This window comes from Pelodiscus sinensis, chromosome 1 (assembly GCF_049634645.1).
Source record: "Pelodiscus sinensis isolate JC-2024 chromosome 1, ASM4963464v1, whole genome shotgun sequence".
Lineage (NCBI taxonomy): Eukaryota > Metazoa > Chordata > Testudines > Trionychidae > Pelodiscus > Pelodiscus sinensis.
The window spans coordinates 105,631,158-105,653,800 of record NC_134711.1 but is presented as its reverse complement, the minus strand read 5'-3'; the positions used below and the strand labels follow the sequence as shown (position 1 = coordinate 105,653,800).

The 22,643-nt window shown below is 43.6% G+C and overlaps 1 protein-coding gene across 6 annotated transcripts in view; it reads left to right on the top strand.

The window, feature by feature from the left end:
* The window catches only part of FGD4 (FYVE, RhoGEF and PH domain containing 4), a 183,259-nt gene that overhangs the window by 43,316 nt on the left and 117,300 nt on the right, over nt 1–22,643 (top strand). The window contains exon 1 of one of the 6 annotated variants that reach the window (XM_075940356.1): nt 13,640–13,783. The exons of 1 other annotated variant lie outside the window; for it this stretch is intronic. Coding sequence is in view for 1 of the 5 variants with exons in the window: in XM_075940334.1 (XP_075796449.1) it covers nt 13,840–13,858 (19 nt within the window). In the remaining 4 variants the exon portion in view is untranslated. Of the gene's footprint in view, nt 1–13,639; nt 13,859–20,492; nt 21,599–21,682; nt 22,464–22,643 lie in introns of those variants that run through there. 4 more of the 6 variants (XM_075940334.1, XM_075940361.1, XM_006114391.4 and 1 more) reach the window with 4 other exon arrangements.

Here is a 22,643-nt window from a genome sequence, read left to right as displayed (position 1 = left end):
GGATACATTTTTCCCCCTGTATAATTAGGTGTGTAGGTGCCAAATGAAATACAACATAGTAAAATACTGAAATGTACATACCAAGGCCAAAATTTACAAGAGATCTTTTAATTGCAGCTGAAGGGTCTCATTTATGGAAATGGGGCCATGTAGGGGCCTAAATAGGGATTTAGTTGCCTAACTTTGGCATCAGAGTATTACTGCACAGCTAACTTATTTCGTACAGTATTTAAGAACAAACTCTCAACCAGTTGGTGCAAAAAAAAATTAGTTTTCTTTTTTCCACACTTGACCTATTCGATCTGACCAACAGTTTTGTAGACCGATTTAGGAGGCAGCAACATATAAATGGGTGTTTGAATTCCATAGATAAAAAACAATGTTCTTGGAAACAGGTAAAACTTTCTCATTTCTGTGACATTTGTAGTTGGTATTTTTTGACATAGAATGTGACAAACTTAGCATAGTGATAGAAATGTAGCCATGTTAGTCTAGGGTAGCTGAAGCAAAATGCAGGACAATGTAGCACTTTAAAGACTAACAAGATGGTTTATTAGATGATGAGCTTTCGTGGGCCAGACCCACTTCCACGAAAGCTCATCATCTAATAAACCATCTTGTTAGTCTTTAAAGTGCTACATTGTCCTGCGTTTTGCACAAACTTAGCAGTACATGTAGCTGTGAGGAAACTCAAGACCTTTTAGACTGGAATAGGTTTTTAATATTTCTTCACACGCAAGTTATTTGAAACGGAAGAGTAAGATGCAGTTGTAAACCATGAAATATGTAAACAGCAGCCAAAATAGAGGGGAAAAAGTAATGTTTGTACTATAAAATCATGACTGAGTCATGTGTGTATGGAGCTGTGAGCATGGCAACCGCAGGGCCAGTTGTTCCAGGATTTGCTGTAATGGAAAAGGCAGATGACCAAATGGCTGAATTGTATTGTCTACTCATCATCAAAGAACCGGATCAGAGTCTAGGCCTGGCTTCAGGCTCATTGCCATAGTAAGAATTAATTAAATGGGTCACCCTTTCAGCTAGCAAAACTGATACCTTGTGAAATGTTACCTATTTTGTAACTTAGAAACAAGGTCCTATTAAAATGTAATAGGTAACGTTTTCAAAAGCACTTGATAGTTAGGTAGTCTTTTCAGACATTTGTGCCCTTTATATGTTAGCTAAATAGCAACTTAAACAGGGGACAGACAGGGCTTACGGGATGGATTGACATTGACACAGTTAATGAAGGGTCACTGCGTATTTGACACACTTTTGGGGTTTTTTTGTTTTGCTTTACATAGTTTTTGGTGTGCTTTGATTGCTGATGGCTTCCCAATTTTTTTTAAGTGCACTTCCCTGATGTGCTTTTTAATGTACAGTAGTGACTATTGAAGAGTGTTTTCTAGGTTTCCAGGATTTCCTCTTCGGCAATCCTCTCCCTACCACTAGCTGCTAGCAGATGATAAATCGAACATCTTATTTAAAACTAAAAAAGTGCATACAGTTGCTTCAGTTTTTCTCATACACTTGTTATAAGTCGCTACACTGTAGCCACAGTACAACTATATGTCTGCATATAATTGGTAATACAAATAGAAAGGACTTTCTTTAAAACCAAAACAAGCTTTCTATAGTTAGGTTCTTGTCATTACTCCAGCCTCAACACAGAGGTTCCTCTTCTTGCTGTTTGGGTCAGCAAAGTGTTTCTTTCTGAACACTTGCTGTTGCTGTCCTTCCTCTTCACTTGGCTTTTATTTCTATTTGCCCTGTTACCTCCTAATGTCTACTTTCAGGCCTGAACACAGGAATTTCTGTGTGGGTGTGTGATTTTTTTTTTTTTTTTTTGTAAACGTGGACTGCTAGGGTGCAAACACTTCCCTCTGTCATGGTCCCCAAAGTAAGCGTACTCTGGCCAGCTGGGTAAAGGCAGAAGCGCCATGCTGCCTCAGCCCTCCTCCCACATGCTCCGGCCGACTTGGAGAGGGTTGGGTCTGATTTTTCCCCTCCATCATAAGCGAGGCTGAAACCTTCGCAATCCCCCAGACTTTGTAAGTTTGAACCACTTGAGGTGGATTGGATGCATTTGTAATATTTCACATACCATATGTAGTCCTCTAACACTGTATTCTTACAAGTTCACGTTTCTCGTAGCTGTGATGGCTCAAGTTGGGTGATGGGGCAAAGGGATGTCCTTAAAACTATTTTACAAAGCTGATTCCTAAAATGTGCTGAACTCTATTGTGGAAAAAAAAAAGGCAGAAAGTACAGAAGTCAAACCTCAGAATTTTACGAGAGGGTTTGTAAAGTGGTTACTTAGCTTTATCTAATAGTGGGGGTTGTTTCTTCTTTCAGAAGAAGAACTTGAACGTGAGAAACATCTTGCAGTTCCCATTTTTCATTTCCCTCAATCATATGCTATAGACATTTTGTAAACTGGCAAAATTGGGCTTCTTAACATTGTGGAATCTTTGGTTTTATTAAACATTGCCTTTTATTGAATGGGGAGAAAAAGAAACTGTGTTCATCAGGTGTATTATATCCTATGTAGAGATCCTAGAAGATTTCCCCTCTTTCCCCCCTACCCATCTCCAAAACTAAAAACACCTATTCCGGGGGTGGGTAACTTAAGGCCCAGGGGCCGAATGTGGCCTCTGGCTTGCCTGGATCTGGCCCCCAAGGCTTGGGGCTCTCCTCCCCAGTATTGGGGAGCCTGGGCTGGTGCTCTGTGGGGCTGGCGGACACAAAATCTACTAGGCCCAGGCTCTGGTGTGGGAGGGGAGATGAATGTGGGGAGTATCTTTCTCCTTCTCAGGGTTTGTGGGGGTTTGTGGCTTGTGGGGGAGGGGGGTATTTTTTTGGCTTCTCACTTGTGTGTGACCTCTGATGGATTGTTTTTTTTTTTTCTGTGGATCAGTGGCCCCGACCCAAAAGAGTTCCCCCACATCTCTTCTAGTCCATGTGTACAAGAGGCTGCTAAAGGAGATAGCAAGGCATTTTGGGCTGTGGTGTCATTCTCCAGGTGACATTTAGCAGCTTTTTCATTTCTATCACATTGTGTTCATGTTGCCTGACTAAGACTAGACTGTTGAATTGTGCTTGATGAGAATAAATGGGTTGAAGTTTCCTAGAAAAACATTATGTAGACTAGAGGAGAGATGCTGATTCAATAGCAGGGGTGGGTACCGCTGCCAGTATTGAGGAAGGTTCTTCCCATTTTGACACATTGGGGAAGCTTTGAGATGCCTGACTGTGTTCCTGGAAACTTATGTGAAATCAGTAGTCAGAAACTCTGGCTTACTGTTTGCTCTTGTGAAAATCAATATGTGGTCTTAAAGTTACAAATGTCTGAATAGCTGGGACCAGGATACCTGAGAGGCCAGCTCTGTCCCTATGTTCCACTATGGCAGCTAAGAGCAGTTTAGATGTTTGAACAAAATTATACAGATATAAATATCTATGGGCTGGTGGTATGGTTTTGACAGTGCAGCGAAAGACTACTGGCCCTGTTCCAGAAAAGGAAGCAATTTTCAATGTCAGATATTTTGGGAATGGTGTTGGGCCTCTCTCTTATCAGACTTCAAATAGAAAGGATGCAGATTTTTATGGATTGTATTAATTTTGAGCAGATCTATTGCATTTGTTTTAAAATAAAGTTCTATAAAATTTCAAAAGGAAATTGTTTATATATGTATCCTATTATTTGTATTTTAATGGCATCTCAGTGTCTCCATCATGAATCAGAGCCCCATTGTGCTAGGTATTCTTCAGTTTGTATCTGGTGTATATTTTTATATAATGTGTTTTGGAGAAATATTGTCAAATGGAAACTCTCAAGGTGTATTCCAACACCAGCAGGAGTTGTTTCCCTGCCCTCAACTAGATTGCATATTGTTTTATAGATTCATACTCTTGTTCACTTGTACAGCAAACTCAATGAGCTTGTTCGTTGGAAATTTGTTTCGTTGGAGTGCTGGCAGCCAGGTTCTTTAAATGCAAGAGATGATCCATTTCTTAGTCTTCTCTTTGAATTCTAGAGATGTCTAGGCACACTGTTGAATTTTCGTATTCACTTACATGCAAGGCTAAGATCTCAATGCTTGTCCTATGTATTGGACTTGTAATGCTATGTAAATAATTATAATTAAAAGTAAAACGTATGTAAATGTTGAATAACCTGAACTAGGGATCTAAAATCCCATTTAATTAGTTCATCAGTTAAACGTTATGTTTAACCAGTTAACTGCTTAAACAGGGGGGTGGGGCCTGCTCTGACTGGGCTGCCAGTTAATGATAACTGGTGTAGTCCCCTTACTAAAGGTGCCTCTGCTTATTCTCTGGGAAGATCCTGTGTGGTGCAATCTAGCCCAAGAGACTACAATTCCCATGAGCCCTGGAGGAAACCAGGAAGGAAGCAACTCTTTGTTTTGGTCCTGGGTCTCTCCATGTGTGTGAGGAGAGGCCCAGCAGTCTGTGGACTCTTCCCTCTGTTTTTGGAGCAGAAAGGAAGCCAGGCTGCTGTGGAGGAGTTTGATCCAGTCCAGGAGCTGTTAGGGTGCAGCTACAGACTTGGACTAAGAGCCTTTGGGACAGGAATCTAGTAGGCTGCTTCTGATTGCCCTTTGGCTGTACCTGTGGCTAGAAGCTACTCTGTACCCAGCACACAGAAGGAGACTAGGACCATGCACTCCAGCTGCAAAATATTCAAGCGGGCCCACACAAGCAAGTGTATGGTACTGTGAGTTCTGAGGAGTGGGGTAAATGGTGGCACTGCACATGCCAGATAGATAAGTTTCCTATTATTACTGTGTACAGGCAGTCCCCGGGTTACGTACAAGATAGGGACTGTTGGTTTGTTCTTAAGTTGAATTTGTATGTAAGTCGGAACTGGTACATATTGTAGGGGAAACTCTAGCCAAACATTTCTCCAGAGCTCAATTTTATTCTCCCATACCTCACTTCCCTGAGTCCTTTATTCTCAAGCTGAGGTCTGCTGAGAAAAGCCGCTCCATGTCTCCCTGGTCTGCTGCGGGGGGGTGGGGGGGGCGCTAGCTTCGCGTCTCCCTGGTCTGCTGGGGGGAAGCAGCTAGTGGGGGGTTGCCTCACCCCGTTTGTAAGTAGGGATCCGATGTAAGTCGGATCCATGTAACCCGGGGACTGCCTGTACTTTGTTAATGTTATTCACTGGTGATCTGTTAAACCCTGTTTCTTTAAGTTGTTAAATAAAGGTTGTTCATTCTAATGTAATCTATCAGATGTATATTATTTACGATTTGTAATTGTTGTTCTGGAGTTAGATCCAGATTATTGCTGGAATAATTTTATTTCTAGAGGCTCCCAAGGCACACCATTAAGTGTGTACTCCAGGTGGAGTCACTGCCATTGTATGTTCTTTATGAGCAAGGGACAGCAGCAAAGGGGTGAATAGGGTTTTTCCACAACTAAACATCATCACCACTGGGGTACTCCTTTTATGTTAAAACCATCAGGTGCCCAGGCACACTTGTGAGTGTGACCTACTCCTGAGTAACCCAAGGAGGAAAAAGGGGGTTACGCTGATAAGGGTGATACTTACCAGTTGTCCATTCACATCCCTAATCTAAATCAAAAGACCTGCCTCACAAAAAGTGTTTTGAACTCTACTACTTTTGAGATTAAATTTTTGTTTATATTTTGATGAACATTTCGTGGAGGGCCCTGTTGATATCATAAAAGATGCTGCATTAAATTCTCCCTGGAAAATGGAGGCAGAACATTTAAACTTGGGTACCTTAACTTACTCAACAAAATGAGCCTTACATTTTAAACATGCTCTGCGCTCTCCATAAGACACTGGTTTACTAAACAAATGGAGAGATGTCATGGTAAAAAGATGACAAGTTCTACTGAATGCCCAGTACCTACTATCTCAGCACCTCATTTACAAACCTGAGACAAAGGACAAGTCTGTGGTAGCCAGCTTTAGATGAGGCAAGGTTGTTAGTCATTGTCATGAAAATCAACTGAAATGAATTTTCATTGAGCATCTTTAAGAATCAAAACGTAAAATACTTCTGCAGGTAAGTATCCCTATCAATCCATCCCCCCACAAACCAGTTTTGTGTTTCTTTTTGTTGTTGTTGTTGATATCAAGTGAAAAGAATAGATAAATAATGGAAAATAAATCCAATAGATTAGCTTTGTTTACAGCTCCTGGTCCTGGCCCATTCCATGTTCTGTGCTGCTGTTTAGCTCTAATTAACCCCTAAATGTCTTCTAGGAGCCCAGTAAACAGTGTAAGTGTTGGTAATGCTGCTAGACAATATTGACCTCCTGCGGTCCAGCAAATTCTCTGGTTTGGCACCAGTCAGGTCCTGTGGGTGCTGGACTAGCCTAGAGGTACAACCTGTTCAAATAAAAAGCAATACTGAAACCAAAATGAGAACAGGGCTCTTCAAAAGTAAGTTGAAGGAAAGTTTGAAGAAGATTACATAAAAGCTATGGCAATGTGTACCTGACACAAGAATGAACAGCTGAGCACAGGGAGCCTGAAATGGAAAATGAAGACATTTCTGGTGTTCAGAATGTGAAACACTTAACGCTGTCTTGCTTGTCTATGGCAGACAAATTGTGTAGAAAAACTGGCTTGATCAAAGTCAATTGTGGACTTGTGGAAGGGATGATCTTTGGTTAAGGAACTAGACTGGGAACATGGGGTCAGTTAATAGCTCTGTATCAGGGCCCTGTGAGAGCTCAGGCAAGTTATTTAATCTCTTTTCCTCAAACTTATCTTTAAAATATACCTAGTACTACTTTTATTTCTGGCTTACTTAGATTGTAGTATTCTTCTTCGGGGATGTCCCCGCGGGTGCTCCATTATGGGTGCTGGGCTTGCCCTGGCGTTGCAGACGGAAGCTTGTCATGAGCAGTGTTCAGCCGGACCACGCATGTGCCGCGGGCTCGCAGCTTTCATGCTCTTTTCTGTCGTGCGGTCCGGCCCCCCGCCAGTTCCTCTTCACTGCCTCAGGCTGTAGACGCTTGGAACTGCGCTCCTTACCTCACTCACGGAACTAAACTGCTTCTAGTTTCCCCTTGTACATAAATTCCCTTTTTCCTTCCCTTTCCCTTCTCTTTCTCTTATTAAACAAAAAAAAAAAAAAAAAAAGACAAAAGACAGAACTATCGGGAGTAAGAACAGAAACCGCATACCGCTCTTACCTCCCGCCTCTCAGCTGTTCTCCTGTCAACTCCATTGTATATAGTTGCGTTCACCTTTTAAAAAAAACAAAACAAAACAAAAAAACCTGTAAAAAGAGCAAAGGAACAAAGACAGCAGGACAGAGTCATTACCACCAGGTTATCAACATTGAACAACTACCTGTCTCTCTGCAATTAAAACAACAACAACAACAACAACAACAACAACAAACAGGCTGCCGGAAAAATGTCAGCGACTGGGTTTAAAAAATGTGGCTCCTGCCGGGAGGCAATGCCAGCCTACGACGTCCATGCAGAGTGCATCCATTGCCTGGGGGAGTCTCACATCCCCCAGAAGTGTACCCGTTGTTCAAGACTCACCTCCAGGGCCCGAAAAAAAATAGGGAGAGGCACCTTCGCATGCTCCTCTTTGACACAGCCCTGCAACTGCAGCAAACTGACTCTAATCAGCAGCCACACAAACGCCGGGCTTCCTCTCCCACTTCGGGACTTCAAAAGAAGGCGGTCTGTCCCCAGTGAGATCCCTGCCAGCTGCCTTTAATGGCAGGGAGAACCGGGCAGACACACCTCGGACGTCTGGCAATGTAAAGCCACGTCCCCCTGCCTCAGCGGCTTTGAAATCTAAGCGGCCATGGGAGGCTTCCCAAACGCCAGCTCCCCAGGCAGCACCAGCTCAGCTGCTTCTCTTTACTCCAGCGCAGAGCGCTGAGCCGGCTCCAAGGGCAGCCTCGGACCCGACCATCACGGCACCAGCCCCGGCACCGCCTCTGAGTCACTGCACGGTGCCGGACTACACGGCGCCGACACGTTCCGCTGCCAGCGCAGTACCGATTGCTCCTGCCTTTCTGCACCTGGAGCAGAGCAATCCAGCGGCTAGCGCTTCAGCACATGCCACGACACAACCACCCCGGAGCCCTGCTGCTCTCTGATCTCCACGCCGCAGCTGTTCTCGCTCCTGCTTCCTCTCCCCGGCACCATCCTTTCCTCTGCCAGCACTCCGATCCCCACGCTAGTCCTCTCACTGGTATGGGTCTCCTCATGCCTCTTCAAGACTGCCTTCCCCGTTTCTGGCTGCTGCATCTCCTCATCACAGGCATCACTACAGGCAGCTCTCTGCCTCTCCTGCTTCCTCCAGGGCATCACACCTCCGCTCCTGTTCGCCCTGCTCCCCGTACCACTATCAGTATTGCAGCCGCTCTAGCTTCCATGATGACTGTTCACCACGACATGGCTCGTACCATCGTGAGGACCGCTACTCCCGACATTCTCATAGCAGATATTCTTGCTGATCACGATCCACCTTTGACTACACTTCACGCAGGCGCTCTCCAACTCCAGCTCCCCTTCTCCGCACCATTCACCATTACCCTCTCACCACCCATCAGCGCCGGAACATACTTCCTTCGTGCACCAAACTTTGGAGTCTTCCATCCCAGATTCATCTCCTCCAGATGAGGCAGTCACACCTGGCGACAGCTCTCCACCAGCTGATCTCCGTCAGTTCCAAGAATTGTTTAAGCAAGTAGCTATCACACAAGAGATCCCGCTGCAGGAACTCAAAGACAAGCAACATAAGATTTTCAGGCATCTCCAACCGCAGCATAGGTCATGCCTAGCCATTCCTCTGGACGAAGGCATCCTGGAACTGGTTGATGAAGTGTGGCGTGCTCCAGCGTCGGCTCTCCCCACCAACAAAAGAGCCGACAAGAAATATTTCATACCACCAAAGGGCATGGAATTTCTCTTTGCCCATCCACGGGCTAACTCCTTAGTAGTCGACGCAGCTCAACAGAGGTCTAGAGCCCCCCACCTCAAACAACAGGGCTCCGATAGGGACGTAAAGAGACTTGACCTCCTGGGCAGGAAGGTATACACTTCAGCAACTCTACTCCTCAGAATCGCCAATTACTCAGCGCATCTCTTCAATCATACTTTTGATATGTTTTCACGCCTCACTCCCCTCATGGATCATCTCCCTGATTCAAAAAAATCGATCCTGAGATCAGTAATCCAAGAGGGCTACACATCAGCGAGAACGTCCCTCCGAATAGCCATGGATGTCGCTGATACCACTGCTCGCTCCACTGCTACTGCCATCGTTATGCGCAGAGCTTCTTTCCTTCAAGCGGCGGGAGTTCCAAAGGAACTACAGGCCAAGGTCGAGGACTTACCCTTCGACAAGGGGAAGCTGTTTGCAGAGACTATGGACTCAATCTTACACTCCTCTAAAGACTCCCGAACAACTTTGTGAACTCTGGGGATGTATACACCCCCCTTTAAGAGACGCCGTATCACCATATCAGCGCAGATACGACTGCTCCTACATCAGACATCAGTGGCAGCAACAGCACCAGCAACAGAGGCCCTTTGACAACCAACGCTCTCGCCAGAGACCTCAGCGACACCAAAACCCAACCGGCAGAATGAACATGCCTCCCAACAACAAGCAACAGGTTTGATGTGTTGGTTGAGGGCGAGCAGACAGTCAAAGGCAACATCACGAATCGTACGACCCAGCTCTTCCACCACCGGCTGAGGCCCTTTCTACATCAATGGGCAAAAATCACCACAGACAGATGGGTCCTCGAGATTGTTCAGTCTGGCTACCCTATCCCTTTCATAGCCATCCCACCACCCACCCCTCCCACCTCATCCCTCTTCAGGGACCCCTCTCACGAGACCCTCCTCCGACTAGAGGTCGACCTCCTTCTCTCTTTGGGTGCCATAGAGCCAGTTCCAAAGGATTTCAGGAACAGGGGCTTTTACTCACATTATTTCCTCACCCAGAAAATTTGCTCACCCAGCAAATTTGCTCATTATTTCCTCACCCAGATGATTTGGCACGGACCCCTCCTTTATGCATTCCACCCCATACCTCTGATTCTCAAAGTCCTTCAGAAGTTGAAGGCGGACAAGGCGCTACGCTAATCCTCATAGCCCTGGACTGGCCTCGCCAGCACTGGTTTCCCTTCCTGCACCGTCTCTCTGCGTGGACATCAATCCACCTTTTGCCTCTCCACGATCTCCTCACAGAAGACCGAGGACGCCTGAAACACCCCCAGATACAAATGCTGAACCTAACAGCATGGTTTCTAACTGGATGACTCCATTCGAATCTCTCTGCTCCATTCCAGTCCAACACGTCCTAGTACACAGTAGGCAACAAACCACGAGAAAAACTTACCTTCACAAATGGCACAGATACTCCTCCTGGTGTACCTCGAACCACCACGGTCCGATACGTCCGTTGATTCCTTCCATACTGGACTACGCACTGCACCTAAAGAACAAGGGTCTCGCGTTAGCTTCCATCAGGGTGCACCTCGCAGCAGTATCAGCATTCACATCACCGACAGATGGCGTTTCTATCTTCGCCCATCCTACGACTAAAAGATTTCTCAAGGGCCTTATCAACATGGACCCACCTCATGACCCAGTTCCACCTGTGTGGAGCCTGGATGTAGTACTCAACGCCCTAATGAGGCCGCTGTTCGAGCCTCTGGCGACTGTATCCTTACATTTCCTCACTCTGAAAACCATTTTCCTGCTCGCCATAACATCTGCACACAGAGTTAGCGAGCTTTCCGCCACGATGGCCACACCGCCATATACAATTTTCCGTAAGGATGGAGTAGTCTTGAGATTACATCCAAGATTCATACCCAAAATTGTCTCCCATTTCCATGTTAACGAACCAGTCATCCTGCCAACCTTTTTCCCGAAGCCCCATGCCTCACCACGAGAAGCGGCCCTACACTCCTTGGACACCAGCAGGGCCTTAGAATTCTACATAGATTGCATTAAACCTTTCAGGCTTATGGACCACTTATTTGTCTCCTTGGCACACAGGTCAAAGGGTCAACGCCTATCTTCCCAGAGGATTTCCAATCTCGTAACCTCATGCATAGTGCAATCGTACGCAACGAAAGGCTTACCCCTTCCGTCCCAACCACGCGCTCACTCCACTAGAGCAATGGCCACAACTACAGCGTTTCATAGAGGGGTATCTCTGAAGGACATCTGCAGAACGGCGACTTGGTCCTTACATGAGACCTTCGCTAAGCACTATTCTATTTCTCTACTCTCTCACTCAGATGGGGTAGTGGCACTGCGGTACTCTCCACAGCGGATAAATAGGGGCTCCTTGTCCTCCTTCCATTTTGGCAACTACTGCTACGCAGTCACCCATAGTGGAGCACCCGCGGGGACATCCCCGAAGAAGAAAGCGAAGTTACCTCCGGTGCAGTAACTGTCGTTCTTCGAGGTGGTGTCCCCGTGGGTGCTCCACTACATGCCCTCCTCCCCGCTTCGGAGCCCTCACTCTCTCTGCTCTTGTCACTTACAGACTCCGAGGTGGTTTCGAGGAACTGGCGGGGGGCCGGACCACGTGACAGAAAAGAGTGTGAAAGCCGCGAGCCCACGGCACATGCATGGTCCGGCCAAACACTGCTCATGACAAGCTTCCGTCTGCAGCGCTGGGGCAAGCCCAGCACCCCTAGTGGAGTACCCGTGGGGACACCACCTCGAAGAACGACAGTTACTACACCGGAGGTGAGTAACTTCACTTTTTAGAGTAAGGCGCTCCTAGTATATGTGTATAGCACCTGCTACAATTAGGCCCTCACCTTAGCTAGGGTCTACAGTTGCTACCATAATAAACAGCCTCAATGGAGACTATATCTAAAACTTAGAGCAGAAGTTGCGATCTATCTAGGTTTATATAGATTAATGCCATGAAAATGGACTGAGGAGGAGAATAGTGTCTAACAATACAACCTTCTTTATGTGAATGCTCTAGGTGACCTAAAATAAGCTTGAATATAGAGTGAACTGTCTGTATAGTAGATGCTGAAGCATTATTTTGTTTCAGATAATTGTGGTGGAGCACTGATATTCCTCTGTCCATTTTCAAATGGAATCACTTTTCCCTGTTGATGTCACCAATAGCTCTAGCAATGACACTGATGAAACCAAATTGAACTCAGGCAAGAAAACGTAACAGCTGTATTTTTAGTGATGGTTTTTTTTATTTAGTGTGCCAGATGACACACACTATTGCTTTCATAAATTAGTAACATAAAATTACCAAGGTGGGAGAGTGAAGAATTTACTGTCCATGCTGTAAAAAGCAAAAAAAAAAGCTATAGAACTAAAATGTTACTTTAAAAAGGCGTTGTGTATTGTTTCTTTAAATATGGGGCATGACAGAGGAAAGGGATCAAGTTGTGGATCAAGATTCTGCCATGAAGGGATGAAAGAAAATAGTTTTGTGCATAAGTGTTTTGCTTATTTTGACAAATTCCTTGTTGAGTGTTAAAAGTGACTCATTCTATTCTGTACCATTGTCGGACGAAATGTTAGCTAGTAGGAGTTGAAGGGGAAAAAAATCAGGAATGTAAATGCCGTGTAATAGACATTCTGGGCAAGCAGATATCTTGGCAAAAGCACAGAAAAATAATTAGATCGTGGATCCATTGTTGACTGACTGGATTTTTTAGATGTAGTATATGTGCTTGTTTCGGCATGATGTGTACGTAAGGTAAGTTGTCATCTAGGGTGTGTCTAGAGCACAGAGTTGTTGTTTTTTTTTAAAAGTGGCCTTTTTTCAAAAAAACTTCCCCTGCATCTACACTACTGCCGCATTCTTTCGAAAGTAAATCGAAAGAACGCAGCAGATTTTTTGACCATGGAAAACCTTTTTATGAGGAAGAATGCCTTTTTTGAAAGTGCTCTTTGGAAAAAGGCGTTATGTAATGCAAACTTGTTTTTCAAAAGAGAGCATCCAGACTGCCTGGGTGCTCTTTTGAAAAAGCGGCGTTCAAAAGTACTGGTTGTAGTCAAGACACTCTTTTTTCGAAAGAGGCTTTTTCGAAAGATCTTTCGAAAAGGCTTCTTTCGAAAGAAGCTTGCAGACTAGACGTAGCCCTAGTGAGTTTTTAGATTTCAGGAAAGTCTCGTAGACCAAGAGGAATCTACTTAGTGTTCCCAGATTGTCTCTTCTGTCTTGGCTCTTGGTACTTCCTGTCTCCATCTTTTGTGATGGACGTATATAGAACCACTGCAGATGGTCTTCCTAATTCTGTTTATCTAAATGTAAGCTCTTGGACAAATGCTTATCAGCTAGCATGCAGCTCTTAGACACACAGTGTTTCATAAAAATCTGTTCACTGTTTTAATTTTTTGGCAATAGTAAGAGAGACCAAACACAACAAAATCATGTCCTGCCCTAAAAATACAATCTTGAGACTTAAAGAGCCAAAACAGGAGAGATACATTTGCCCAGGACACAGCGTGAACTGGTATGAGAGCTTCTCTGAATGCTAATGGACAACTTGTTTTTACTGTACTTTTTAAGGAGTTGTAAAGTTTTTGTTTTTGTTGTTGTTGTTTTAATTCTGCTTTAGTTCCCACCACTAGAATGCTCTTACTGTGTTTTGAAACTTTTATTGCATACTTCCTGAGTGGCATCCGTGTTAGCAACTACTATGAAATTCAGAACTTCCTATTTTTTAACACATTGTATTTGTAAATCTCTTTCTGTGCTGAGTTTATGGACTAAATCCAAAATGCATAAACTTATTAACAGGTAAATATTTGTGATTAAGAAGAAGTCCCGTTCACATCGCTAGCTGGTTTTTTTTGATGAAAGGCATGGGTGGCTGTAAGTAAACTAATTTTAATCTAACGCATCTTAGTATAGTGTAGTTACTTTGTTATTTTTAGTTAGGTAAATTTATAATCTCTATTGCCATTATACCTGAGCGTCCCCAAGAATTTGAAATGAGAAATATTTCTTGCTTTCCAGCCTTTAGGACCAGTGCCTTGATTAATTTCTAGATCTGATTTGTGTGTGTGTGTGTGTGGGGGGGGGCATTTGTTTAAAAAATAGTGGAAATGCAAGTCAAATAGATGTGCTCTGTGTATATTGTTGGACATAAGACCGGTGTGATCATTTTTGCCTTTGCAGAAGTCAGATACATAGTCTAGGTCCCTCTCCTGTGAGTTCTCTCCCCCATGCTGGCATGTAGTTGTTGAGAAGGGTGATTTCATCTCTCAGGTAAATAAAGCCTTCCTTCTCCACTATGGGTGTGTCTAGACTACCTAGTTTTGTCGACAAAAGTGGACTTTTGTCAACAAAACTATACCAGCGTCTACACTACCGCTGAGTTCTGTCGACATAACGTCGACAGAACTCAGCAGTTTTGTTGACTCTGGTATACCTCATTTTACAAGGCATAACACCTTCTGTCGAAAGAACTCTGTCGACAGAAGGTGTTATTGCCTGTAACGTGGAGTCCAGACTACGGAGTTCTGTCGACAAAGCAGCTTGCTTTGTCGACAGAACTCAATGTGTCTGGACGCTCTTGGTCGACGGAAGTTTTGTCGACAGTATCTGTCGACAAAACTTCCGTCAACAAAACACGGTAGTCTAGACGTACCCTATATTGAGGACTTTGAACATCAGATCAGACTCTCTGACTTGGACTTGGTACTGGTTGGAAAGTCAGTGCAGCAAGCAGAATATTGGTGTGTTGTGCAGGATAAGCCATATCTTCACACCAATAGCAAAATGTCATAGATAGGCTTTTTGCCATTTCTTCTCTTGTGTTAAACTGTGTTTTTTGCCACCAACATTTGAATTTTCTCTTTCTGCTTTTTCTGTTGTTGGTCCATCTGTGTGAATGATAGGGATGGGAAATGATATTTGGTATTACTGCCTATATCAGCAGTTAGGGAGTGGTTGCAGTGCCTCATTAAGTCCTCATGATTAAGGAAGCAAATCAAAGCCTTGCCTGTGCTTAAAAGCTTTGCCTTTATAACTATTGATACAACTTCACTGGCAAACCCTTCAGCTGGAGATGCAACTAATACTGGCAAAAAATTGCTTTTGCTAGTACAGGCAGTCCCCGGGTTACGTACAAGATAGGGACTGTAGGTTTGTTCTTAAGTTGAATTTGTATGTAAGTCGGAACTGGTACATACTGTAGAGGAAACTCTAGCCAAACATTTCTCCAGAGCTCAGTTTTATTCTCCCACACCTCACTTCCCTCAGTCCTTTATTCTCAAGCTGAGGTGTCTGCTGAGAAAAGCCGCTCCACGTCTCCTTGGTCTGCTGGGTGGGGCGCTAGCTTCGTGTCTCCCTGGTCTGCTGGGGGAAAAGCAGCTAGTGCGGGGTTGCCTCACCCCGTTTATAAGTAGGGATCCGATGTAAGTCGGATCCATGTAACCCGGGGACTGCCTGTACAGCTTGTTAACTGTTTCCCAAACAAAACAAGCCATATCTGCACAGCTACTTTTATGCTTGTATAACTACACTTGTGTTTAGGCTTTTGCTTGCATAGATCAGTTTTTTAAAATTTAAAAAAATTGCATCTGTATTAGAACGGTGAGGTTGTCAAAACTCTTGAGTGAAGCCCTTACTTGGGTTCAGAGTATGTAACATAGCAGGCTATCAGGTGATGGTGGAAGGAACTTAAACTTATTTTAGTTAGTATAGTGTATTTGACAACATTGCAGTTTATACAGATGGGGCGAATACTTTCAGTATTCCTTTGACTGGGATAGTGCTTCAATACTGAAGTCAGAGACTACCGACAATGCAGAAAAATGTTTGAAAATTTCATATTAGCAAAACAATATTTCTTCAGTTTACATTGCATTTGATTTTCTTCTGTGCAGTCACTGGAAATGTAAGTAATGCTACTCTTATGATTTTTTTTTATGGTTCCTCCCCCATGTGTATACCTGAGAACTACTCTAGGTTACTTAAAAGGTTATTGGTAGGGTTGCCAGATGGTTTCAACAAAAATACCAGGCACACTTGACATTACATCACATCTTATTTAGAAAATATTGGACATTTCTATTTTCTCATTTATATTTTCTCAATTTGCTTCCCGAACAGAAAGCTCAAATACTGGACTGTCCAGTTCAAAACCGGATGCCTGGCAACCCTAGTTATTGCCATATTAAGAAAAAATAAAAATTCCTATTTGCCAATTCTGCAATTGCCGCCCTACCAATATGTGATTCTTACATGCTTGAGGGAAAGAAAGGTATTGCTGACCCTCTGATTATCGCTCTATTGTTGCTGAAATGTGTATTCATAATGTGAAGCACCGCAGAAACAATGTAATCGGATCAACAGAGGGGGAAACATTCTTTTAAACAGGACAGTAAACAGATTATTTTTAATGACCCGTATCTTCAATGCTATAATTTTGTAAATCTATTTATAATATCATGGCCCCATTCATGATCATGACCCGTTTGTGTGTGCTCACGCTAGATATTCTACATAGAGACAGACTCTGCTGAAATGTCTTTCTGCTATATGAGAATTGTGTACTCTTCTTCAAGGAGAGTCCCTGTAGGCTTTCCATCTTAGGTGTCTGGATGCCTCTGCATGCCTAGTTGGAGATTTTTGGTAGCCGTGTCCTCTGGTAGGCTGCGCGCACAGAGCAGGTGTGGTGCCACTACTACGCATACGCAGCCAAACGGTTCCTCAGTTCCTTCTCTGCTGCCGCCGGCATAAGTCGAAACCACAATTGCTCTCCAGCCTTTTTCAAAAACTTCATAGTTTGTTGTTATTGTTAGTGTAGTTTAGTATAGCTCCCTTTCCCCCCCAGTTTAATAGTTAAATCAGTTATTGTTAGATTTAATTTTTTTTCTTCTCTTGCTGTTAAGGTGTTTTTTTCCATAACAAGATTTCCTTCCTTGGGATGCCAGGTTCCCCAGGCTTCAAAAGCTACCTGTCCTACAGGCTCTCAATCCCCATCTTGAACAGGCATTCAGTGTGTTCAGTGCCTGGGACAGGCATGCACCACAGTCCAGTGCCAGCAGGGCAAGCAGTTAATGGCCTGCATGCTAAATCCAGGGGAGCAACAGTTGAAGTTTCTTTCCCTGGAGAACACGGTGAGCCTGGCCTTGGACTCAGAGCACTCCACTCCACCTCAACAGCCGTCTCCGTTGGCCATGTTCTGAGAAGGCTGCTCCCTCAGTCTCTGGTATTAGGGACTGTTCCTCTGACCAGCCTAGGAAGAGATCCCATTCATCAAGTAAGGGTGACTCCCCTTTAAAAAGCAGGGGCAAACGCCCAAGGTACCCCTGCGTGACCTCCACTGAGGTACCAGGTAGGGATGTGAGGGGATCGGTGGCTGCACATGTGTAGTAGCTGCACCGTGCATGCCATCTGCTCTGCGTGTGAAGCCTACCAGAGAGCATTGCCACCAAAAATCTTCATCTAGGTGCACAGTGGCATCCAGACACAGGGCAGTCATCTTGAAGAACCTCCATTATTGCAGCATGTTTCAGCACAGTAACTTGCCAGTGTAGACAGACTCCCAGTGCTGGGAACTACACCCCTCATGCAGATGGTTTTCCTAAAGTGAAGAGAGAGCTCTCTCCCAGCACTGGCACCAGGACTGCACTGTCATGTTAAAGCATTGCTGCAGCAGCCCCTTAATGCTGCAAGTGTAGACAGATAAAGCCAAAGACAGCAACTCATTGGTGTATTACCTGTTTTTAACCTTGTAAATTACTCTAATTTTATTTTGTAAGTTAATAAATCTATAGTTTTATGGCATTGGCTACAGGTATCATCATTGATTTGAGATCTGAGTACACCTGACCTGTAGTAAGTGAATAGTGTTTTGGGATGGATTATAACCTGAATATTATTTTTGGGGTGAAGTGACCATCTATCACACAGTCCTGCTTTCCTGAGTAGCAAGGTAAACTAGAATGCCCATGGGAACTGTTTGTGACTCTAAGGTAAGGCTGTTAGAGAGCTTTTAAGAGTTGACACTTGTTACTGATTTGGAGAAATCTTTTTGTAGAACATACAAATACTTTGGGATCTCTTCCTTGAGATTGGCACTTGGGGTTGTGAGCCACTGCAGAAAGCATGGCAAACATATGTTGTAAAAATTGCCATACTGAAATCTACACAGAATTTTTAGCATTCATTCATTGGCACAGCTACTGCTGCTATTAGCAAAACTTAAGAAGTTGTTTTTTTCCCTTTGGATCACTTTCTCTTGCTCACTTGGCATTAGAGTTGACAGCTGTGGTCACAGATGGGGCAGACTCTGTAGCTGCCTGATCAAATAACAGGGCCTGGTTTCCTGGCTTAGATTGCTGCTAACTAAGTTAGCACACAGTGGAGGAGCTTCAGGCTTTCAAAGTTGTCCTGTGCCAATTTGTGAGGTCTTCATGCTCTGTAGCAGTGCAAAAAGGCCTTGCGTATAAACATCTAGGAAAAGCAGTTTTAAGGCTTAGCAATGGGTGGCAAAGAATTGGCAGTGATGCTTTTTGCATCACTTTCCTCCTACAACAGTTGGAATTTAAAATGCATCAAACTGTTGTATTGGGTACATCAGTAAGCAGATGGTAAACACTATTATAGGGTCTCTGTGACTAATACGTTAGCCACCTGTACTGGGTTAAAGAAGAGATGCTTAATAATAATAATAATAATAATATATGTATAACTGTAATACACTTCTCTTATCCTGTAACTCAGACTATCTATGTTGAAACACAAACCAGAGTCTCTTCAGGACTTAAAATATATTATATAGAGTTAGGCCATTGTATGTTAGGCCACTCTCAGATTTAATAAACAAACATTTAATGTATTTATAAACATAGACGACCAGCAACGGAAATACTGATAAATAACTTCTAATTTATTACGTGGTGACTATACTGGTGTTTTCCATAGAGGATTCCCCACTCGATTGTAGTTACATAATTTTCATTGTGGCTTCTATGTTAATATAGTCATCAATACAGTTCCTCTGATTTTCTTATAGTGATGACTTTGCTGTCTCTCTAGTATGGCATCAGAGAGTATGTATGTGTGTGTAACTTCAATTCCTTACAGCCAGAGAAGAATGGCAGTCCTACAGTTTCCATCCACACTTCTCACCCTCCTCAGTGCCCCCCCCCAAGCAACACCCAAAAAACAAAACAACCATCCCCACCCCTCCAGAAATCCTGCAGGCCAGCATCAATCCCTGTATGATAGTCAGCTGGTACCAATCGCTTCCATGTTCAGCGAGTTGGGGATCTTTAGCCATTATTTGAGGTGGCACATGCACTGGGAGTTGGAGTGGAAGGATGATTAGAGCAGTAGATTAAGACTTGGGAGACCTGAGTGCAGTTACCTGCTTTGTTATGTTTCTGTGGGAGTTAGGGTAAGGTACTGTAGCCTCTCTGCCTCAGTTTCCCGGGTGTTAAATGCTGGTAATGGTATCCTACGTCATAGTGTTGGGAAGATAAAATGCATCAGATTGAGGTGTTCGGATAACACAGATGTAAATTAGTCTTCCATCCCTTTTTCTTGCCTTTGCTTTGCTTCATTAGTTGGGCATCAGCAGCCTAGTCCATAGTCTCCACATTTTCTTGATGAGTGAGTCTTTCTCACTGACACACTGACCTTTTTTGTCTCCTTCAGTCTCTTGAGTCACGTTTTTCTGGGTTTTCCTTGTCCTTTTTTCCTGGGACTACTAGGTCTTGTACTCTGACTAACACACCCCTTGTCTTGTCAGCTCCCTGTCCTCGCCATCTCAGTCGATGTTTCCTCAGTTTCTCCGTGACAGGATCTACTTGTATCACAACTTGTACCACTTTGTTGTTGCCCATTAGCTCTCCTCTTACCCAGTGCTCATCTGAATATACTGCCAATATAAGAATAAAATAGTTGGTATCTCTCTCCCCTGCTTTCCAGCATTCTGACCCACATTTCATGGCTTTGGAACTGGAATGGGTGAGAATTTGCAGATAGAGTTGTCCGGGGACTACGCAAATGAGGGGAAATATCAGGTGTGGTTTTGTGCCTCTGAACCTCAATGCCACTTGTAAAGCTTTTCAGACATTATTTAACATTGGGAGCCAGTATGTACTGCCTAGGTTCTAATCCCACCTTAGTGACTGATTTTCTGTGACGTTATAAGTAAGCCACTTAACCTACCAGTGCCTCTCTCCTCCTACCCTTTGTCTCTTGTCTATTTAGATCTGGGGTGGAGAACCTCAGTCCTGTCATTCAAACTGTCTTGCCTGGATCTGGTCTCCGAGGCTTAGCATTGGGAAGCCCACACTGATGCTCCAGCCCCCTGCCACCTACCTACAGGGCTGGAGCACACCCAATCTACTAGCCTGGGCCTCCCTAGGCTCTGGTGTGCAAAGGGAGTGTGGGGAGTGTCTTTCCCCTTCTCACTTTGCTTCTCATTTGTATGCGACCCCCAATGGATTTTTTTTCCTGTAGGTCAGCAGCCCCCAACCCAAAAAAGTTCCTCACCCCTGATTTAGACTGATCTCTTGAGGAGCAGCACCTCTCTTACTACATGTTTGTAAAGTGGTTACAACAATGGGAAGGGGGTTCCAATCTCTCTAGCAGTCTCTGGGTGCTACCCAAACCTCAATTATAAGCAATAGTTATGTTTAATTATAACTCTAGCTTTGTTTGCGGTCAACTTGCTTATTTAGCTGAGGAGTGCAGTGACTGAAAGGAATTGAGGATCCAGGAATGAATGACACAGGGGCAGCACTAGGTGATCTCACTGTACATAGCATTGTCTGCAGGGAAAAATTGAAATTTATCACAATGGGTTCCAATAGAGGGCTTCATTCTGCTACAGGAATTGCTAATGGTGCTGCAGCATCAGGGTTACTCTAGTAAAAGATATGACCAGTATAGTTTGGGAAGGAGGGGATTTTTTTTAGTAAATCTGTCAGTTGGACACTCCGTAATGCTTAGGATGGATGCAGATATTGGGTAGTTTGACTTGCCCTTGCAAATTTTTCCAAAGCATTGTAAAGTATTAATGACAGAATCTTGGAGGGCCTGACTGTGAAAGGCTGAACTTGTAAACAGATCCTGCCCACAAAATTCTGGTAAACTGACAGGTGTGCTCTTTCACTAAATAGGGCTCTTATTTTGAATGAGGACAGTATGCAATTAAAGCCTTAACTTATGCCTTCAAGGCTCTTTCTCCTCTGTAGGCAAGACTGCTATCGATTGTTCTTGAAAAAACACTTCCCTGCTCTTCCTGTCCTCAGGATAATGCCACTAAGGTTGTTGCTAAGAATGCTCCACTTGGTTAGAATAATGTGGGTCAGTGTGGGCTTATTGCTAGATGGGTGTATGGTCACTACCCAGTACAAAAAGCCCTTTTCAGACACGCCCCCACAGGCAGTCAGAATACAAAGAGTAGAGAACTTTTGGCTGCTGAATCAGCTTTAGTGTCACAAGATGCAGAGGCAGAAAACCCAGCAGAGGCTCTAAGAACAAAACAAGAAACTGCAATATTCTTCTTAAAACCCGAGATTATAGAGTACTTTTAGTTTCAAAAGCATAGTAGTTCCAGAAGAGGCAGCAAGCTTTCCAACCGAGTAGGTATGAAAGCTTTTCCAGTGGAAATAAATCTTTTGGCAAATTGTTCTGATGATTATTTTTGTTCCATATTAGCATTAACTTATTAGCATTAACTTAGTTATCTTACACTGCTACTTTTTTGTTTTATGAATATTTACATTTTAAACATTTGTTTTTCTAGTGTTTTTCACCAGATAGAATAATTCTCTCTCTCTCCTGTTTTGTTTGCCAGTGACATAATGTAAATCTCAATCTAGTATGGTTTTGAAGTTAATTAATTAGAAAAAAAAGACTGACTGCACTTAACCCATCTGGAAATCAGTAAGGTTGAAGAATAAATCTAGAATGTAATTACATGTGTCCATAACTGTTGAGAGCGATTTATAATAGACTTCAAGTTGAGCTTTGTGTGATCTTGTGCTTCAGCATTAAACCTGCCCAAAATATTGGGCGCACAGCCACTATCAAGGTTAAATCCAGATGAAAGCATTTGTTGTGTTGCAGTGCCTTGTTTAAATGGCAGAAGACCTGCTTAGGCATGCCCAGTGAATGCTAGAAGCTATATGTTCCTTCATTAGGCATTTGTGAGGCTGAAGCACAAAGAGTGATTGTTACCCAATAAGTGGTAGTCACATACTCTACCAATAGCCTTAGGAGAGTTGGTTACCATGGAATCCACCATCTGTTCACTCCCCGCTGGAATGTGATTATCCTTGCTGTGTTGGGGACTGGGCAAAAGCAGGGGAGCGTGTGCTGTCTGCAATTATCTGCAATGGAGTGTGTTAATGGAAGGCTTGAATTAGCAAGCTGGAAGAGCACATAAAGGGATTTTACCAAAAACTGTTAATGATTTCTAACCAAGAGGAGTAAATGCAGCTTTTCTAAGGTTAGTGCTAAATACGAAATGTGTCTATATACATACCGTTTGTGCAATATTGATGTGATATATGGGTTTGAGATCTACGGAGGAATATTAGTGGTCATTTAAGTCTAGCAATTTTTATCCATGAGGACCGGAAATATTTTTCAAGATTCTTTTGTCTCGTGTTAAGTAGCTGATTTTGGA